Here is a 20228-nt window from a genome sequence, read left to right on the forward strand (position 1 = left end):
ACGGTACATATGTGAAATAAAGTTTGGGTATTTCGTGGATGTGCCTACATTAAATATTGGGACTGTACCAGTTACTGTTACGGTACTTTGTATGTGACAGTACAAGAAGAAGCTGCATTTCTTTCTACCTGCAGAACTGTTGAGGCTAGCTGTTGTAACAAAAATACCTAACTCACAAACCCCCCACCCCAAGGCCGCATTCCTAGCCTTTCAGTCACACTCAGCCATCCCACTCTCTCTTCCATCTTTGTCAATATGCTTATCGCTACCTGTCTGGCAGAGCTGATCACGTGAACTGGGAGTGTTTCCCTGTCCAGGCAGTCAAGTGATCACGGTATTAGGTATCGTTCATCTGTTGTATTGTCAACAAGTACCAGTATTCTGTCTTCACGTTTCATTGTTGTTTCTCAGTTGAGTTTTCTTGTGTAGGCCAATCTTTAAGTTATGGAGAAATGTGGGAGTTATACTGCTGGGTTTAAACTCAAAGTGATAAAATATGCTGAAGAACATTGTAACAGAGCTGCCGGTCAAGAATTCAGTGTGACTAAGTTTAAAGTTCACTACTGGTGTTAACAGAAAGCTGCGCTAGAAACCACCAACCGAACATGTAAGGCATTCAGAGGGCTGGAAACTGGTAAGTTTCCTGAGCTGGAAGACAAGTTGCTTCATTATGCAAAATGATGGCTTTAGTATCTCACATGAGATGCTACATTTCAAAGCTTGCAAACTAGTGATTACAGGAGGAAACAGCTGTTCGGATCTGAAAGTGAACTGGGGTTGGATCTGTAGATTCATGACATGAAAGGGATTGTATCTGTGAAGGCGAACATCTCTCTGCCAGAGAATGGTAAGCGATTTCAGCGACAAAATCATAGATTTTCATCGCCACGTGATAGCAATGCGGAAGAAAAGCAATTACCTCTTATCTCAAATAGGTAATGCAGATCAAACCCCGATAAACTTTGATATGCCATGCAACAACACCATCAACAAGAAGGGAGAATCTAGCGTGCTTGTACGTACAACTGGGTGTGAAAAATAGCGTTGCACTGTCATGCTAGCAATAACCACAGACAGAAGAAAATTGCCACCATACGTTATTTTCAAAAGAAAAACAGTACCTAAAACGAAGTTTCTCAAAGACATTCATGTATGGGTTCAAGAGAAAGGATGGATGGATACAGCTCTTGTCCAGGACTGGGTCCATACGGTGTGGGGAGCGCAGCCAGGAACACTGCTTCAATGCCCAGCAATGCTAATGTGGGACATTTTCCGTGGACACTTGGTGGAAGACATGAAGAAACGTCTTCAGGAAATGAAAACTGACCTTGTTGCAATTCCTGGTTGACTCATACATTGCCTACAGCCCTTAGATATTTCCTTCAACAAGCCCTTCAAGGACAGCATACGTAAATTGTACGCCGAATGGATGGCAGGAGGGAGCATGAGCTGATGCTAGCAGGCAAAATTAAGAGGTCGTCAGTTGAACTCGTGTGTGATTGAGTTATCGTGTCGACAGATGTTATTGTGAAGAGTTTCTTGAAGACAGGCATCACAAATTATTACAAGTAATGAACTTCATTCCGTTTCCGTATTGACTTCAAATATCTAAGATAAAATTCTAAAAGAATTTAATTGAATCTAGTCCACCTGTTGAATACGCGTTTGCCATTTGATAAATGGTTTGTCTACAAAGCTACATAGGACATGTTTCGACATAGCCTCGAGGTCATCATCAGCTAAAATAACACAAAGATGAAAGACATACACAAAAACAGTGATACATAAAAAACTTGAGATAAAATACAATCAACAAAAGCAATGAAAATCTATGATATATATTAAAATTTTATCAGGTATAAATTGCAAGTGACTCAAATTTCTCGACGCTCTGGTTGACGCATATCACGTGTGAGTGTTTTAAATGACTCTTTACTTTGGAAGCCTATCGGAGCCTTCTATTGAACGGATGCACAAAGACTACATATTGAAGTCATACTTTACCCTGGATTGCACACACAGTGGAAGGAGTCACCTTCTACAACACATGAGCTGTGTTCCACACAGGAATGACGTCCCTCATTGCATGGATCCACATCTGGAACAGAGGACCTGTATTATATCTAAACAATCACTGTTTAGGAATTTTAATGTTGTTGTGGTGTTAAACTTTGAGTGAAATTCTTGAATAATAAAATACAAAGGTAGGATACAAGAAATACCATATTTCAATTTAGACTAGGAAAAGATAGGGAGGAAGGATGATTAACCTAGGTAAGGGTGTAAAACACATCTTACAATAGACTCATACAAAGGAGAAATACTGTATCTTGACATTGTTTGGATCATTGGCTGAATGGTCAGCATTGAGTCTTCAATTCAGAGGGCCCTGGGTTTAGGTTTGAGATTTTAATCAGTTCTGCTTAACTCCTCTAACTGTGGACTTGGTGTTTGTGTACATCCCAACACACTCCTCTTCATAAACACACAACACACCACACTAGAAATCACCACAGGAACACAAAATAGTGAATACATCCTTCCACATGGGGTTGGCGTCAGAAAGAGCTCCTGGCCATAAAAATGGGTTGGATCCATATGTACGGCACAGTTTGTGCCTGCAACCCCACCAGAGTGTGGAAAAAGAAGAAGAAGAAGAAGAAGAAGAAGAATACTGTAATTTTACATTATCTTATAAATAAAGTTGTAGGGGGTCCTCTGTCTGTAATTTCGTTTGTTTTGCCAATTTTTCAGATCTTTATCCGTTTTAGGTCAACTCAAGACCGAATCAGTGATTTTTACTTTTCGTGTCTGTTTGTCCGTTTGTTTGTTTCTTCCACCATCAAGGCAAAACGGCTAGATAGATTTCAACCAAACTTCATATTTGGAGTATACTCACCCCGGCGAAGGTTTCTATATGCATTTCACTTTAAAATCTTTGATTAGACGGGGATTTATAGGAAAACCAGAAAGGTTTACCTCCATTTTCTCTTATACTATTGATTTCCTGTAAACTCCGTGGACCGTATGTGAAACGTCTCTTCATTATAAACAACTTTCGTTATGTTCATAATTTACCTTACTATTCAAATGACGGAGAAATTTACTATTTTCTGCGGGTATCATGGTCTGCGTGTGTGACCGATAGACCGACAACGAACCTACAGGTTACCATGGCAACGTCTCTGACTGCTTGCCAGCAGGAAACTAACGTATTGCCATTTTCCTCATCATACCTTTAAATTCATGGTTGTTCCTTGGGTAGAAGGCAAGAGAGGGCATCAATCGGCCATTCTGCGGGATATTGGCGGAATATCGTTGGAGTTTATAACCGTCCCCGAATAGCTTAAGTAAAAACACCATTAGTCATCTTACCTGTTGACTTAAGAATGCCTGCGCCTAAATTTCCCCTCTGTTACCTCTTTCTTATATCCATAACTCACACCAGCATAATTGATTGAGGGGCATTTGATTTTCCAATACATTCATTTGGTATTTACATATTTGTCGTCATCCGGCTGTCCTTAGTTTTAATCCATTTTCTATTAATTTCAACTTTCTTTACTGAATTATTTTCTTCTTTAATTAGACCGTATGTATGTGAGTGCTAATCCCAAAAGCTTGACAGTCTTTCCTTTGAGGAAATATTCTAAGCTATGCAAATGTATAACTTTTGGTCCTGGAAAATATCGAAATATGGATGCAATTTTAACGACGGTGCACACCTTTGTTTCAGGATAATTGGTGGCTAATCTGTAAGTCTTATCACAAATCAGAAAGCACAATCGCCTTTCATTTCGGAGAGATCTACAACTTTGGTCCTATGACTATTTATCATATTTCTATTCCTTATACGTTAAATAGAGCTGTATTTCTCAATTTCAAGTTAATTTTGTACTTTCACACGTACATGTTAACATTAATTTGGCACACTTATAGGAAAGATAGAATCATGACATTCGACACGCACATTGGCATGACCAGTGGCAATGTGATAGCCAAATTTTATGATTCTATCTGTCACATGAGTATCACAAATATAAAGTAGTATGCAAAAACTGTACAAAATTTCACACCCAATGATTCTAACTCAATCTAACTCATAAATATAGGAGATATGAGAAGATGTCATGGGACCAACCATGTAGAACACTGAAAGAGGCATCTGATGGTGAGGTCCGTTTGCAGATATGTCGCAGAGTTTCAAAGCAGTAACTATCGAAATAAAGGTCTGCACTTCTAGAGTGTGTCTGTACATTGACTATTTTGGCGACATTTCTGTACAGTTATCCATTTCAGGTGTAATAATGACCATCTGCATATTTTTAGCTTTGGTGTCTGTTTTTCTGTTTGTCTGTTTGTCTATAACTTGGAAACTACTGGATATATTTCCACCAAAATTCATATTTAGAATCCACCTGTCCTTGGGTAGGTTTCAGGGCAAATATTGTTTCTAAACCCATGAAATGACTGGGGGGTTTATACGAAACCCAAACCGTGATTTTACACTCCCACAAAATATACACAACCAAACTTAATAGAAATCTACCTGCCTTAATGGAAATTAACTTTTAAACCTTTTTTCTCATGTGCATCATTTCGGTAAGAGGATTTATAAGGGAGATATCATTAACCGGACTTAAATTAAGAACGGGCGCGTGTTGAGCGTATTTCTTACAACTTGAAAACTATTGAAGATATTTGAACCAATCTTTATATTTAGCATCCACCTTTCCAAAGGTAGATTTTAAAGGTCAATAACATTTCCTGTTCCTGGAATGGACTGGCGGTTTATAGGGAACCGAAATGGTGAATTTACTCTTCCACAATATATACAGTACATGACCAACCTGACTGGAAATCGACCAAATTTGTTGGAAATCCATTTCTAAAACTTTTTTTCATGTGTATTTTTTCAACAGAAAGATTAATAAGGGAGATATCATGAATGGTCGGTTTTGCAGGGTAAGTCCAGCAGACATAGACCAAAAGGTGTTGTACGTGGAGCAGATTCCTTATCTATCTATATAAAATCCTAACGACTGTGTGCATTGACTATTTTGGCGAAATGTTCGCACAGCTACGCGTTTAAGGGGTAATAATAACAACCATCTGCATAATTTTTTGGTTTAGTTTCCTGAAAGTCCTAATTTTAACCCTCCTCGCCGAAAATCCACATTGCGGCATAATCTGCCAGACGAACAAGAAAACAGAAATTTGGCAACATTATACGTTTTAGCCTGTAACGGATAGAACATTTCCAAGAGCTTTAAATTTTTCACTTTTTCCCCCGAAAAATATCGAAATATGGAGGCAATTTTAATGATGGTGCAGATCTTCGTGAAGTCCTATCACATAAGGGAAGGCACAATCTCCGTTCAATTTGGAGTGATCTACAACCTTGGTCTTATGACTTTTTGTTGTATCTGTATCCCTTTTACGTTTGATTTTTGTCTATTTCTCGATGTTAAGTAAATTTGGACTTTTCACATGCATGATTCATACTTTAAATCACTTATAAGAAAAATAGAATCATCAAACCCTACATGAAAATTGGCCCACCCAGTAGCCATATGTGAGCCAAATGCTATGCATGTAGCTGTTACATAATTATCTGAAAAGTAATGCAATGTGAGATAATCTTACAAACATTTTACCCTATTCAACGTTTCTAACTCAATCTGACCCATGAATAGATCAGATATCATACGACCAGCCATTTAGGCTGCTAAATCTGACGTCTTATGGTACAATCCTTTGTTGATATGACGTACTGTTTTGCAGCAGTCAATCTGTAAATGAAGGTCTGCAATATTTTAAGCATACATATACTTTCGTATGTCGATCTATATATACTCACTGATAACGTCTTGTAGCGATCGAGAAAGGGTGTGTCTGCTATTGTAATCAGTACTCCCAACACCGACTTTGACTGGCAGTAGGAATGGGGTCCTTTTCTAACACCTGTGTAACTGGCATTAGTAAGGAAGGCCTACGATTGTAGTGAATAATTCACTTCTCGATTTGACTTGCAGAAGGCAAGGGAGCATGCATTGTTGTTTAGAAGTCCCCTACCCGATTGTGTTTGGCTGTAGGCAAGGGTACCCGCCTTTATAAACAAATGTATCCATCTAAAATGTGACTGGTATTAGGCACAGTGGCCTGCTATTTTGATGGAAACTCACTAACTTGGTATAACTAGTAGTAAGCTGGTTGGCTGAAGGAAAAGGGGCCTGTCATTATAATTATAACTGCACAACTCAATTTCGACTTGTAGTAGGGAAGTTGCCAAACATTCTAATGAAAACTGTAATCTGTCTGGAAGTAGGAAAGGGAGCCTGCCATTGTAAAGAAAACTCCCAAATCGATTGTGACCGCGCAGTAGGCGATGGGGCCTGCAATTATAATGAAAACTTCCCAACTCAATTGTGAATGGCAGTAGGGAAGTGAGCCTGCCGTTATCATCACAAATCCGTAACAAGCACTTTACATTGGAAACCCATATTGGGAACCTCCCTAGCTGTTTCTCGGATAACGCTAAGAGACAGCATCATCAGCCTATACAATTGTCTCAAGGTTTGTCATATTTGGATTGTTGTTACAAATTTCATTACATTGAATGTAAATCTAATTTCAGTGATAACAATATTTAAAGCATAAGAATAATATACACATTAAAAATTATGACAATATGATTTGCAATGTTGAAATGGAGTAACTCTTAATTCTAAAACACATTGACGTCCAAAACACAGTTTTTACAATTTGAAAATTTGGCTAAAAATTGTTTGCAATGTTAAAATAAAATTGATTCAACTATAATTTGGTATTAAAATTTAAGTCATAAACATAAATATTGGATGTTAATATATAGGAGCCATAGTTTCTAAAGTGCGTTGGTTTCTAGAATACAGTAACATTTCAGTACTGAGAATTTTAGTTAAGAATTGTGCTCTCTAAATAATGTTATTTAAAAAGACTAATTTTGCATCATGCGTGATTAGAGTCATGATGATAATCTAGAATTGAAGTCTTGGGTTCGTTGGAGAATGGCTTCTAGATTTGATGAGGCTTGCTGCTGCAGTTTGGCAATTTGATCAGAGGAAGTATTGACATATTTAATTCTTGTTTGTAGCAACCAGACTCTCCGTTGGAAGTTGATTGTTTTGATGTAAGTTATGGTTAAAAGGGGCTTCAATCCAAATTTTGAGTATCTGATTATGTTTCTTTCGAGTTATAGAATGGAAGAAGCATCTGGAACAAATGGAAATGAACCTAAGTAATATTGTGTGTGTGTTGTGCTTGTAATGTGAGTGTTGATGTTGCATTATCACTTACCCCTTTGTCTGCTGCTACAGAATCTTGTGGACCTTACTGCATCTGTTGTGGTTCTACTCCTTGTGTTGTACGTATGAAAGAGCTGTTGTGAAGGGCGGGTAGGGGGTTGAGGGGAAGAGATTTCTTATCTGTTGTCGAGGTGGGGGTAGAGGATGATCCTGCAGATGGGGTGTTAAGCTTTGGCGTGTTATGTGGAGATTCACCAAATAGCAAACCCACCTCAAAAAACGGGATATGCAAATAGCCTTTAAAACATATAACACTAACAAAAACTTATTTTTTAACCATAACACAGTAAATGCCTACAATAACAAATTTCAAGGCTCCGGAATATACAGACTAACATGCGCACAGTGTAAATCTTCATATGTTGGCCAAACTGGACACAGTTTCCTAACCAGATACATGGAACGCTTTAACGCCTTAAAACACAATAAACACTCCGCAATGAGTAATCATATGAAAGAAACCGGCTATCATTACACCTCAATAGACAAAGACCTTACAATAATCAAAAGAATCGAAAAGGGGAAGCTAATGATAGAGTTTGAAAACATATATATTTATTTGGATCAATACTTTAATAAAGGAAAAAACTTGAATGACGCGGTCGAAATAAAAAGTCCGTTAATAGAGCAGTTGCCAACATTATTACGAAATCTCAAATCAGATAAAAGCAAATTCTTTAAAATATTCAATCTAAATACACTCATAACTGAAACCATTTCGGCAACGCAAAAAAATCCCCCTCCACATAACACGCCAAAGCTTAACGCCCCGTCTGCAGGATCGTCCTCTACCCCCACCTCGACAACAGATAAGAATTCCCTACCACATAGCACGTCAATAGCAAACGCCCCGCCCAACATCTCTTCCCCTCAACTCCCTACCCGCCCTTCACAGCTCTTTCATACGTACAACACAAGGAGTAGAACCACAACAGATGCAGTAAGGTCCACAAGATTCTGTAGCAGCAGACAAAGGGGTAAGTGATAATGCAACATCAACACTCACATTACAAGCACAACACACACACAATATTACTTAGGTTCATTTCCATTTGTTCCAGATGCTTCTTCCATTCTATAACTTGAAAGAAACATAATCAGATACTCAAAATTTGGATTGAAGCCCCTTTTAACCATAACTTACATCAAAACAATCAACTTCCAACGGAGAGTCTGGTTGCTACAAACAAGAATTAAATATGTCAATACTTCCTCTGATCAAATTGCCAAACTGCAGCAGCAAGCCTCATCAAATCTAGAAGCCATTCTCCAACGAACCCAAGACTTCAATTCTAGATTATCATCATGACTCTAATCACGCATGATGCAAAATTAGTCTTTTTAAATAACATTATTTAGAGAGCACAATTCTTAACTAAAATTCTCAATACTGAAATGTTACTGTATTCTAGAAACCAACGCACTTTAGAAACTATGGCTCCTATATATTAACATCCAATATTTATGTTTATGACTTAAATTTTAATACCAAATTATAGTTGAATCAATTTTATTTTAACATTGCAAACAATTTTTAGCCAAATTTTCAAATTGTAAAAACTGTGTTTTGGACGTCAATGTGTTTTAGAATTAAGAGTTACTCCATTTTAACATTGCAAATCATATTGTCATAATTTTTAATGTGTATATTATTCTTATGTTTTAAATATTGTTAACACTGAAATTAGATTTACATTCAATGTAATGAAATTTGTAACAACAATCCAAATATGACAAACCTTGAGACAATTGTATAAGCTGATGATGCTTGTGAATAAAGCAAAACATGTCCCAGTAAATTAGTGTTGTAACATTACAACTTAGCAACACAAACTGTAATTTGTATTGAAAAGGTGGATCAAAACAACCAACAAATTGTTATTATATCATAGCATAGTTCAATATGGGTCTAATCATGAGATTAGTTACATGTAATACAATGTAGAATACCGTAGTGAAGCACGGGTACATTTGCTAGTATCATTATAAATGGAGTGTGTGTATTAAGTCTTATGTATAAAGCAGAATCTCAATTATCTGATGTAATGAGGACTGAGCCAACTTTGAATAAGTAAAACCTTGGACAATATGGTCAGCCACATGGACAGAAGAATTTTGTCAATAAATATTTTACAGTATCACTCAACCTCTTCTCTAAGTGATACTGTATAGGCTTTAGGGCTTATGCCGTGTCAAGAAAATAAGGTGAAATTCTTTACGTTTCGCAAGGAACTGTGCTCTGCGTCCTCAGAAGAAATCTCGACTGTCCACGAGAAAGGCTTCTTAAACAATGACTCTTTGAATTTAGAGGTTATAACAGAAGTGGAAATGGTATGTTCATTTGCCACCAGATGGCTCCCAGGACATGGCACAACGCTAGCGTTCGAAGCGGAAGCTGACCGAACCATCAGAACCAGTCTAAGCGGTTCACATAACGTGTGTACGTAACATATGACATAGACAGGCACCGCCACTTAAATTGCTCACAGTCTGAGTAAAACCAAGGACAAATTGTCCCCACTTTTACATCCTGGGGTATATGAAATTCCTTGTACTTACGGTAAGGTATACATTGGCCAAACATGCCGGTCCATTGGTACCCATATCAAAGAACATGAATGTAATATTTGTCTCAATCAACCAAACAAATTGGCAATAGCTGAGCACGCTTTATCATCGGGTCATGATGTCATGTTCCAAGATGCTCGAGCTCTTACCCACACTAGACAGTACAGATCCACTATTATACGGGAAGCTGTGGAAATACGTAGAAATCCTAACAATTTCAAGGGACACCGGCTATCAATTAAGTAATAGCTGGTTGCCAACTATTAAGAATTTACGTAGGTAGTTCCCTTCCCTGTCCCTTCACTATTGTTATTTCGTCTCGGTGTTTTCCAAATTTGTACATTCCTTGTCGCCAGATGTTTCATTCTAGGCTTGTGTCTATGTCACACACCTGTCTATGTCATATATTACGTACACACGTTATGTGAACCGCTTAGACTGGTTCTGATGGTTCGGTCAACTTCCACTTCGAACGCTAGCATTGTGCCACGTCCTGGGAGCCATCTGGTGGCGAATGAACGTACCATTTCCACTTCTATTATAATGTCTAAATTCAAAGAGTCAATATTTAAGAAGCCTTTCTCGTGGAAGCCCAAAAGCCTATAGAGTATCATGTCTATAAGTACGGGCCGTGAAAGCATCAATGGCAACAAAGAAAAAAGTGGCTCAAATGATTAAGGTCCTGGCTTTCTGAACCCAAGTTGGCAGGTTTGATCCTGGTTCAGTTTGGTGGTAATTAAAGGTGCTCAAATATGTCAGCCCCATGACAGTAGATTTACCGACACTTAAACTCTGGCAGGACTAAATTCCAGCACCTCAGTCTCTTTGAAAACCATAAAACTAGTTAGTGGGACATAAAACCAATAACATTATTACTAAATAATATCACATTTTCTTTTTCAGTAAACAATGTCTACAATATGTAGGTAAAACAAACAATAGATATAAAATGCATATTATTATGTACTGAATAATTGTTATATTTTAATTTTTTTCTTTAAACTTTCATTCCTTACTCTAAAGGGGTATGGCGGGCCACCTAGAGGGTAATGCCCCCTCTCTCTGGCCAGGACATACAGTATGTGGTGATTTGGGGTTCAGTCAAGGGTGAAGAAGAAAGGATCAGCCGTGGCCTATAAATAAGAACTGTTCCGGCATTTGGCTGGAAGGCAGAAAGGGAAACCATGGAAAAACTTTCCTCAAGACAGTTGACGGTGAGGTTTGAACCCACTCGCTTCCCGAATGCAAAGTTGCACCATAGCGATCTGCTTGGCGACATCGTTTCTCTTATAGTAGGCCTATGTATACTAAGGTTACAATAAAGTTAAAGAAGATAACAAAATTTAATTACTTTGTAAAGTTAGTTAAACAATTTTAACTTTCTGAGAAAGTTCTTTTGAGGTTTTCATTCATAGCAGTACCTTGTTTCATGGCATAAAATTCATGACAATAAAGAATTACTAGATTAAAAATGTAATATGGTATTTTAGACTTACAATTTTAACTCAGATAATATGCAGTGTTTATTATCCCCTTGACGCCAACCTCCATATATCGTATAGACCTCCTGCTCTTCATACGCTGCCGACCTCCATGCACAGTATAGACCCCTGTAGACCTAAATTCATTTTGCTCTAGCTTATAAAGTTTTAAAGTTGTCGAGACAGAAATGGTATATCTTTGAAGGTGAAGATCTCTGCCTTCCTTCTATGTATGAATCAGCCCAAGTCAGCATTTCTTTTTTTCCTTTCTAAAGTGTTTGAAATAATCTGACATCTCTCCACTTGCGAGCATGTAGGCTTAAATTTCTGCTGCATTCTAATGGATATGTATTTCATTACAGGATGTTACGTTATGTAGATTGATAGTATAAATCACCCCCTCTTCATGGATATGAATATTGAGATCATCTGGTGACAATTTCTATAATTTTCAATGTCTTGAAACCTCTTTTGACTCATAATTACTTGACTCTCTGTCACTTTGAAATACGATATTGTGTGTCGCAGAAGGATGGCACGGTGCTATTTGAATGAAAGAAAAGTATTGTAATTAAATTTTAATAAATCGGATGATAAGAGCACTATACCAGACTGAACTGAGCAGAGCAAGAGAGAATGCATAACGTAAGGAATGGGAGGACACGGTTCACGCAGCCAAGTAATAGACGACAAGACACGCCAAAGTACACCCCCCTCTTTCTCATGAACTAATCATCCCATTAATCTGGGATTTGTGTTAAAGTAATCTTTCTAATATTGTTCCTGGCTCTTCTCCTCAGAGTTTCCAAGACAACGATTACCCTAGTTTTCATTCCATTCCAAGGCAAATAGAAAAACCTCACTTTCATTCCGTACAAAATTTTAAAGGTCTCTTCTTCATTACTACACTATAAAAGGTAAGTATAAAGTTAATGAATGTAAACTATACTCTTTTGAATCTCTACTGTAAACATTTGAGACTGCTGCATTCGCGTAGTGCTCACATCTGAATCACCTCTGTCTACTGGGTAAACCAAGACTAAAATGCTCCCTGTCACTGAAGGGTTAATCAGTGTTCATCTTTGTACTTACTGGAAGCAATTATGACTCTGCAATTTCTAGTAAACAAATGCACAGTTGGGTTGGTTTTCTTAAATCACTAGACAGTCATCTTTCCTCTCTTGCTTTGTTATGGTTGTGCTAAATAAAATGTGATCTAGCTATTACTTCTGGATGCCTAATCAATCATTGTAATGTACCCGCACTCCATTATCACATTCACATACCTCTAAAACATGTTCATTCAGACACTGAATTGGATCATAGTCATTGTACACTTACAAGCTCTAGTGGACTGAAAAAGATGGACTTGCAAAGTAATTCTTGCAATTTCCAAGTTCTGTAATACATAAAAGTTGGTTTAAAACAGAAAAAGACATTTTTAGAATGGAATTTAAAACATGAGAGGTACTTACAGGGTTATCCAAACAAAAAAATTAATGATGCAACCATCAGTGCTCAGCAGGTGTGACGTGTCTAATTAAAGACCATTTAGGACATGGCGGACCTCATCTGTTATCTCAAATTACTTACTTTCGATGCCCAAGTCAAACAAATATTTCCAGAACTTAGCATCCACAATGGCCATATCATTGTCCTCAAAAAGATCTCAAACAGTGCAAGGTTCACCTGGTCTACTGCAGACAAGGAGATAAGATCGTTATGGATGTCACTGCATTCTCACAGTGCATTGGATACTGCAGGTAGCAGCCTCCACTTCTCACAGTTGGTTTTAAATCTCAGGACTCTTTAATCTCAGTTGGTTCAGTGACCTCCATACTGGGTTGGGGCAAGTTCTTGATGTCCCATTTAGTTTTGACCAACCTATAGTGATGTGGCTTGTTTCTCGCAAGGCCTTGGATGGTTTATGACCTTAAAAGGAATCTATTCCTTGATCTTAGACAATGGGTAATGAGGGTCTACTTCTTGCTTTTACCCTTCAGCCTTACTTTTCTTCTTAGCTAAGGTGGAGAAATTCCATCCAGCAGAAACTATTTGTTTGTTGGTGTTGGTTTAAGGCACCCAAAGATGAAATGTGCTGTTTTGTTGACAGCAACGTGGACATGTTATATGAACTGAAGCCTCCAACACTGGTGTTGCATATTCTGCTGCCACAATGCTCAAACCCATAGCAGATGACTGTAAAAATTCTGACTGGGCTTCCCAGGTGTACCTTGTCTCTTTCCATAAAATATTGGTACAAAATGCCTTTGCTGGCGAGATGTAGTGTTTACAGTGCACTATGTCTTCTGGTATGGGCTATATCAAATTTGTTACTTTCATTGACCTGTCTCAGTCTCAGCCTTGGCTTTGACAATATGAAAGTGACTGAGGTATGAGTGATGCTAGTAACACCATTCCTTATGCAGCCAGTCCCTTTTATGAAAGGAGTGACAATATCGCTCATAGAGTCGGTTGATGCATGCATTTCAGTGGGCTTGGCAGACTGATATGTAATAGCAGCGGCTGGCTCGGTGAGAAAAGCAACGGGAAACTACCGCACTCCTCATTTCTCTAGTACGCCTCTTCAGTGATGCCTAGGCTATTTATGACAGCTGTTGGCGGAGCTGCAGAGGATCAAACCAGCCTTTGGGCTAAATACCCAACATATATCTGGTACAAATCTTACCCTTCGTATGAAGGCACTGAAGAACAAAATATGATCTAGGGTGATGCCAAGGTAACTGGGTGTTGGGGCAGTGCTTACAGTCTTACATTTTTCCTTTGGATATCAAGCTCCCTTTTGGCCTCCCAGATAGATAAAATGCACTCATATTTGTCTTCTGGTATCAATCAATCGTCAGTGATCTGCACCTGTCGCTTGGGTGGCAGATTCCCTATCAATTTTTACCTTAAACATTTTCAAGGAACTTGGAAATTAGTATGAGCTAGGCCCGTCTCAGTCTCATCCTTGGCAATGACAGTATGAAAGTGACTGAGGTATGAGCTATGCTAGTAACACCATTCCTTACACAGCCAGTCCCTGTTATAAATGGTGTGAAAATGTCGCTCATAGGATCACTTGACACATGATTTTCTGTGGGATTGACAGACTGATACACAGTAGCAATTTCTCGCTCACTGAGGAAAACAACGGGAAACCACCTCACTTCTCATTTCTCTAGAATGCTTCTTCAGTGATGCCTAGGCTGTCTATGACAGTTGTTGGTGGAGCTGTTGAGGATCAAACCAGCCTTTGGGCTGAATACTCAACATACATATTATATTTGTATTGCTCAGGTTAAAGCAAGTTATCTGAGATTAATGGAATCTGAACTTGTACACTGTTATCATCATCATCATCATCATCATCATCATCAATGTCCCACTCCAGTCACCCGGGTGTGGTTAACAAGCCTCCTCCACTCCTTTCTGTCCTTCCACTTTTCCTGCTCCATTATTTCTGCCACATCCAATCCAGCTTCTCTAATGTCCTTCAAAATCTGATCTATCCACCTTCTTCTCGGTCTTCCAACTGGTCTCTTTCCCTTAACTTCTCTTTCCAGTTCCCTTCTTGCCACCCGTTTCCCATTCCTTTTACATGTCCGAATCGTCTCAGTCTTGCTTGCTATGTCTTCTTTACTAACAGTTCTATATTTACCTCTTCCCTGATTTTAATGTTTTGAATTCTATCTCTTCTTGTCTTTTTAACCAATATTCTTAAAAATTTCATTTCTGCTGCTTGGATCTTACTATCTTGTCTCTTATTAGTTACCAGTGTTTCTAGTCCATATGTTACAATTGGTATGAAATACTGTTTATATAATGTTAATTTCGTTCCCTTGGGTACTTTGTCATCCTATAAAAACTCTCTCACTTGATGATAAAATGTTGTATCTTTACTTAGTCTCTTATTAATTTCAGGATTGATTTAATTACTTCCATTGATAATCCTACAAAGATATATAAACTGTTCTACATTCTCTAACCATTCTCCATCTATGTTCACTAGGCTTCTCTTTTCCACAGTGCATGACTACAGTTTTCTTTTTACTAATTACCATTCCAAACTCTCTCAGATTTTCATTCCAAATGTCCAGTCTCCTTTGTACTTCCTTTTCTCCCTTTCCCCAAATCACCACATCATCTGCAAATACCAAAGCATTCACTTCATCGCTACTGATACTCTGTTTTACACGTTTTATGATTTTATCCATCAATGTAATAAACAATAATGGCGACAGTGCACTTCCTTGCTTGAGACTTTTTTTTTTGTATAAAATGTTTCAGAGTCACCATTCCCCACTTGTATACTGCTTTTACTCTCATGGTACAACATTTTTATCTTGTTAATTAATGATTTTGGTACATTCCTTTTCAGTTTTCTCTTAACTGTATCATAAGCTTTTTCCAAATCCAAAAATATGAATATGATTTCCTTGTTCCTTTCCAGATGTTTTTCCATTATCGTTTGCACTGTAAATATCAATTCTATTGCTGATCTATTCGGTCTAAAGCCATATTGTTCTCCCTCTAGCTGCATTTCTATTATATCCCTCAGTCTTTGTCTATGACTTTCTCCATTATTTTTAACCCATGTGATAATAGGGTTATACCTCTATAATTTTCACATTTCTTTCTATTTCCTTTTTTGAACAGTGGTACAATGCCTCTTTGTTGCCGATCTTCAGGTATCCTTCCATCTTTCCATATGGCATTGACGGTTCGGTATAGCCACTGAAGTCCACTGCTTCCTGCTGCCTTAATCATATCAGCATTGAATTCGTCTTTTCCACTTGCTTTACCTTTGGTCATTGCTTTCACGGCCCTTTCAAGTTCCAACCATGTTATCAGGTTCTCTTCTTTTTTTTTCCATCTATTATTTCCATTTTCTTATCTCCTTCTTCTTCTGAGCAGTCATCCTCATTATAAAGTTTTTCAAAATACTTTGCTATCACCTTCTGAAGACCCTTTTTGTCATGTACTATAGATCTATCTTCTCTCTCTAATGCCTTGACTTTTTTCTTGATTTATTCTTTTCGATTTTATTACTCTGTATAATAGTTTCTGATTTCCACAACTATCTTGGTCAATTTTATTGGTAAACTCTCCCTAACATTTCTCCTTTTCTTCCTTGATACTCCTCTTTACTTGTAGCTTCAATCTTTTGTATTCCACAAGTAACCTTTCTATTATTCTCATCCCTCTGATACGTTTTTTGCTTTTCCTTATCCATTTCTTTCTTCACCTTGTTCCTTTCTTTTATTTATTTTTTATTTTTTCTGTCCACCACTATGTCTCCTTTCCCTTAACCTTTGCTTTTGTTTTTCCGCATACCTCAATTGCTGCTTCCACAAAGGTTTGTCTTAACCCTCTCATGCATGGTGTCCTCATGTGAGGACATCCGAATTTTTAGGCATTATTTATTCCCTGGAGTTTCCAAAGACGGAGATAAAGTTATTAAAAGATTATTTTTGATTGCTAAGAGTTGAAAACATCGGTTTTAAAAAGAACCCATTGGTGGCAACATTTAATTGGCATCATTGAAAACATGATTATTCATGGTTTGCCATTTTATGAGAAGTCATCATAGTTTCCAATTCTTTTGAGCTGTTCCTGTCTTGAAAATGCCCAAGGTAAGTGTGTAGTTCTTCATTTTGTGTATTCTACTATCATTACCAATATAATTTAGCTTATTCTGGTTTATAGTCTTCACACAATATTGGTATAATATGGGAGTCCACATATGAGGACATCATGCAAACTTGTTATTTTGGAGGTTAGCTTGTATTCTCAACTGCTTCAGCCAATATTTATTTTCCAGGATCCTCCAAATGGTTTGTAATGTTATCAGATGAGCGAGTGATGTTTGTACGACAAGATTATAGTACTTTACAACATTTCCACCAGATAGCAGCATTTAAATGATTCCATGAAATAATCAGTGTTCGTGTTTCTCCAGTGTCAAACAACATACTACATTTACTTTGAGCTGTTTCACTGTGAAGATGTCTCAGGTAGGTTTGCAACTTACAATTTTAAAGAATGTATTAAAATTGTAAAAAACCAAACCAAACCCCATGGCACCAAGCCCTTGAAGGGCCTAGGCCCACCAAGCGACCGCCGCTCACCCCGAAGGCCTGCAGATTACGAGGTGTTGTGTGGTCAGCACAACGAATCCTCTCGGCCCCCACTCCTGGCTTTCTAGACCGGGGCCGCTATCTCACCGTCAGATAGCTCCTTAATTCTAATCACGTAGGCTGAGTAGACCTCGAACCAGCCCTCAGGTCCAGGTAAAAATCCCTGACCTGGCCAGAAATCAAACCCGGGGCCTCCGGGTAAGAGGCAGGCACACTACCCCTACACCACAGAGCCGGCCATTAAAATTGTAACAGCAATAATTATGAGAAATGATTGCATAACCTCAGTGTAAGGTTTGTGCTGACGTGCCTCTTATCACAGTATTTCGCAGGATAGTTACCATATGCTAAATGCCACAGTTCTAAATGCTTGGTTACTATGGAAAATGGACTGTAAGACCCCTATGGACCTGCTCGAGTTCAAGAGTCGAGTGGCAACAAGACTTGTCTTCAGTGGTGAGGCAGAAGAAGCACCACAGAAGAGGGGACGGCGATGCACAAATGGCCCATCACTACCACTCAAGAAACAGGCTACACATACTGTGCCTGCTGAAAAAAGGATGGATGGAGTAGTACACTATCCGCAGAAAACAGAGGCTAGAAATGCTAACAGGTGCCATGACAAAAACTGCGCAAGTAAACCCAGTATATTTGTGGAAAATGTAATGTACCACTACATCCAGAGTGCTTTCAGAGTTTCCATACCATTGCCTGAAATATGAACATGTGAAGTACATCAGTTACATATAAATGCCCCAGTAGGACCAGTGTAATTTCGCTGTACTCATACAATTGCCTCAGGTGCAAAAAGTTCTTGTAAATACTAGTATAATAAACCAAAGTAGTAAATGTATGACTTGTTGACATTATTCCACTAAATGCATTTTGTCCTCATAAGAGGACAACAAATTCCCGCAAAGTATGGCAACTTCATTTTGTGTTATGTTTGTATCATCTAATAGGGTCATTTTAACCAGGAAAATCGTATTACAATATTTTTAATTAAATTTTTCTTAAATTCATGCATGAGAGGGTTAAATTTTCCCACTCTTCTTCTCCACTTCGTATTTCCATGTTAGGCAACTTCCTTTTTATCCAATCTTGGAATGCCATTCTTTTATCCTCCTCCTCCAATTCCCAAATCCTGATCTTTGGTTTTCTTCTTCAGTACAGTTTTAGGGATTTTAACTCTGCAATTAATAATGTACACTGTTATGTATTGAGAAATGATGGTGAGTTAGAGTATAATGGAGAGGAGCCATTTTTCTTCAACCTGACTGCATTTGAATGATAAGGGGAATTCAGGATAATGAGCACACATTTTATTGACTATAGAACTTAAGACCTTTTCCTGACTGAAAATTCCTGTATGCTTACCTTCCAGTGGAGTAACTTTGCTTGTCATTCCATAACGAATGATTTTCTCCTTGGCTTCATAAGTGATGAGATTTCTTGCAACTTTAAGACGGAGAGTGCTAATGTTGACAGGATGGTGGGCACACTCTTCATACTTGATGGTCTGCTCAACAGAGAATGGATTATCGACCGGCACACCCTCCAACCTAAAGGACTGACTTGACTGGGACTGTATTATTCCTGTAAGAAAAGAAAAAAAGAAGACTCCTTCTCATAGTTGAAAAATTCCTAATTTCTAGGAAAGAAAGAGATAAGGAGAACTAGAAGGGTGCAAGAAAAAATTAAATCAGGCTGAATTAGAGCAGAAGTATAGAGAACTGAAACTTTAAGCTAAGAGATTAATAAAATCAGAGAAAGAAAAGTGTTGGATGGCTTTTACTAAAAAACTAGAAAAGGATGGCAAAACCAAGAAGCTTTTGTATAGAATTGTGAGTAACAGAAGAAATACTTATGTTTCTGTGAAGGGTATGGAAGCCAGTGACAGAGCTATTGTATGGAAAGAAGAGGACATTCGAAAAGAGATGAGGAAATATTTTGCTCAGCTCAATAATAGAAAGGATCAGATGGAGATGGAAGAGGATGGTTCTGAAGTTGTGAGACTGAGCCTCCTCTAACCTGGTTTGAAGTTGAAAATGCCTTGGAGAGTATGCATAATGGTAGGTCACCTGGTGTGGGTGAAGTGAGCATCGAAATGATAGAGGCTGCAGAAATCCATGAACTTTGTTGGCTATTCAGAGTTATGAATACCATCTGGAAGGACGAACAGATTCCAGAAGATTGGAAAAAGGGCATTACAGTTCCTCCTCTTCAAAACAGGAAACAGTCATAAATGTGGTAACTGTTAGGATGATTATGAAGAAATACTGGGAGAAAGGAAGAGATATCATCTTGGTTTTCTTGGACATAGAAAAGGCTCTTGGCAGCTTACCTAGGGACAAGACCTGGGAATGTCTAACAAGAAGAAAAGTGTCAGAATATCTTATCACAAAAGTGAAAATACTCTATAATCATTTTTAGACCTGTGTCCAAATAGGGAGTGGATATTCAGATTGGTTTGTCACAACAAAGGCAGTGCTTTGTCAGCATTTGTAATGGATGAAATCATGAAACAGCAGAATTCCAGAATTTATTTTTAGGCACTTGCTTTCGCAGAGGGTTTAGTGATACAAGGTTGCACAGAAGATAAAATACAACATAAACTGAACACCTGGAACTACCACTTCAAGGAGTTTGGCCTTAAAATCAGTCCTACAGAAAGAAGAGCAATGAAAATGAGC

General features: G+C 38.1%; 1 protein-coding gene across 4 annotated transcripts in view; it reads right to left on the minus strand.

The window, feature by feature from the left end:
* The window catches only part of Ndg (Nidogen), a 224135-nt gene that overhangs the window by 96549 nt on the left and 107358 nt on the right, over window positions 1–20228 (minus strand). For all 4 annotated transcript variants that reach the window (XM_067153764.2, XM_067153761.2, XM_067153763.2 and 1 more), the window contains exons 10-11: window positions 18913–19131; window positions 2005–2098 (exon numbers count right to left, since the gene is read on the minus strand). In XM_067153764.2, coding sequence (XP_067009865.1) covers window positions 2005–2098; window positions 18913–19131 — 313 coding nt within the window. The remainder of the gene's footprint in view (window positions 1–2004; window positions 2099–18912; window positions 19132–20228) is intronic.

Source organism: Anabrus simplex, chromosome 9, assembly GCF_040414725.1.
Source record: "Anabrus simplex isolate iqAnaSimp1 chromosome 9, ASM4041472v1, whole genome shotgun sequence".
Classification (NCBI taxonomy): Eukaryota; Metazoa; Arthropoda; class Insecta; order Orthoptera; family Tettigoniidae; genus Anabrus; species Anabrus simplex.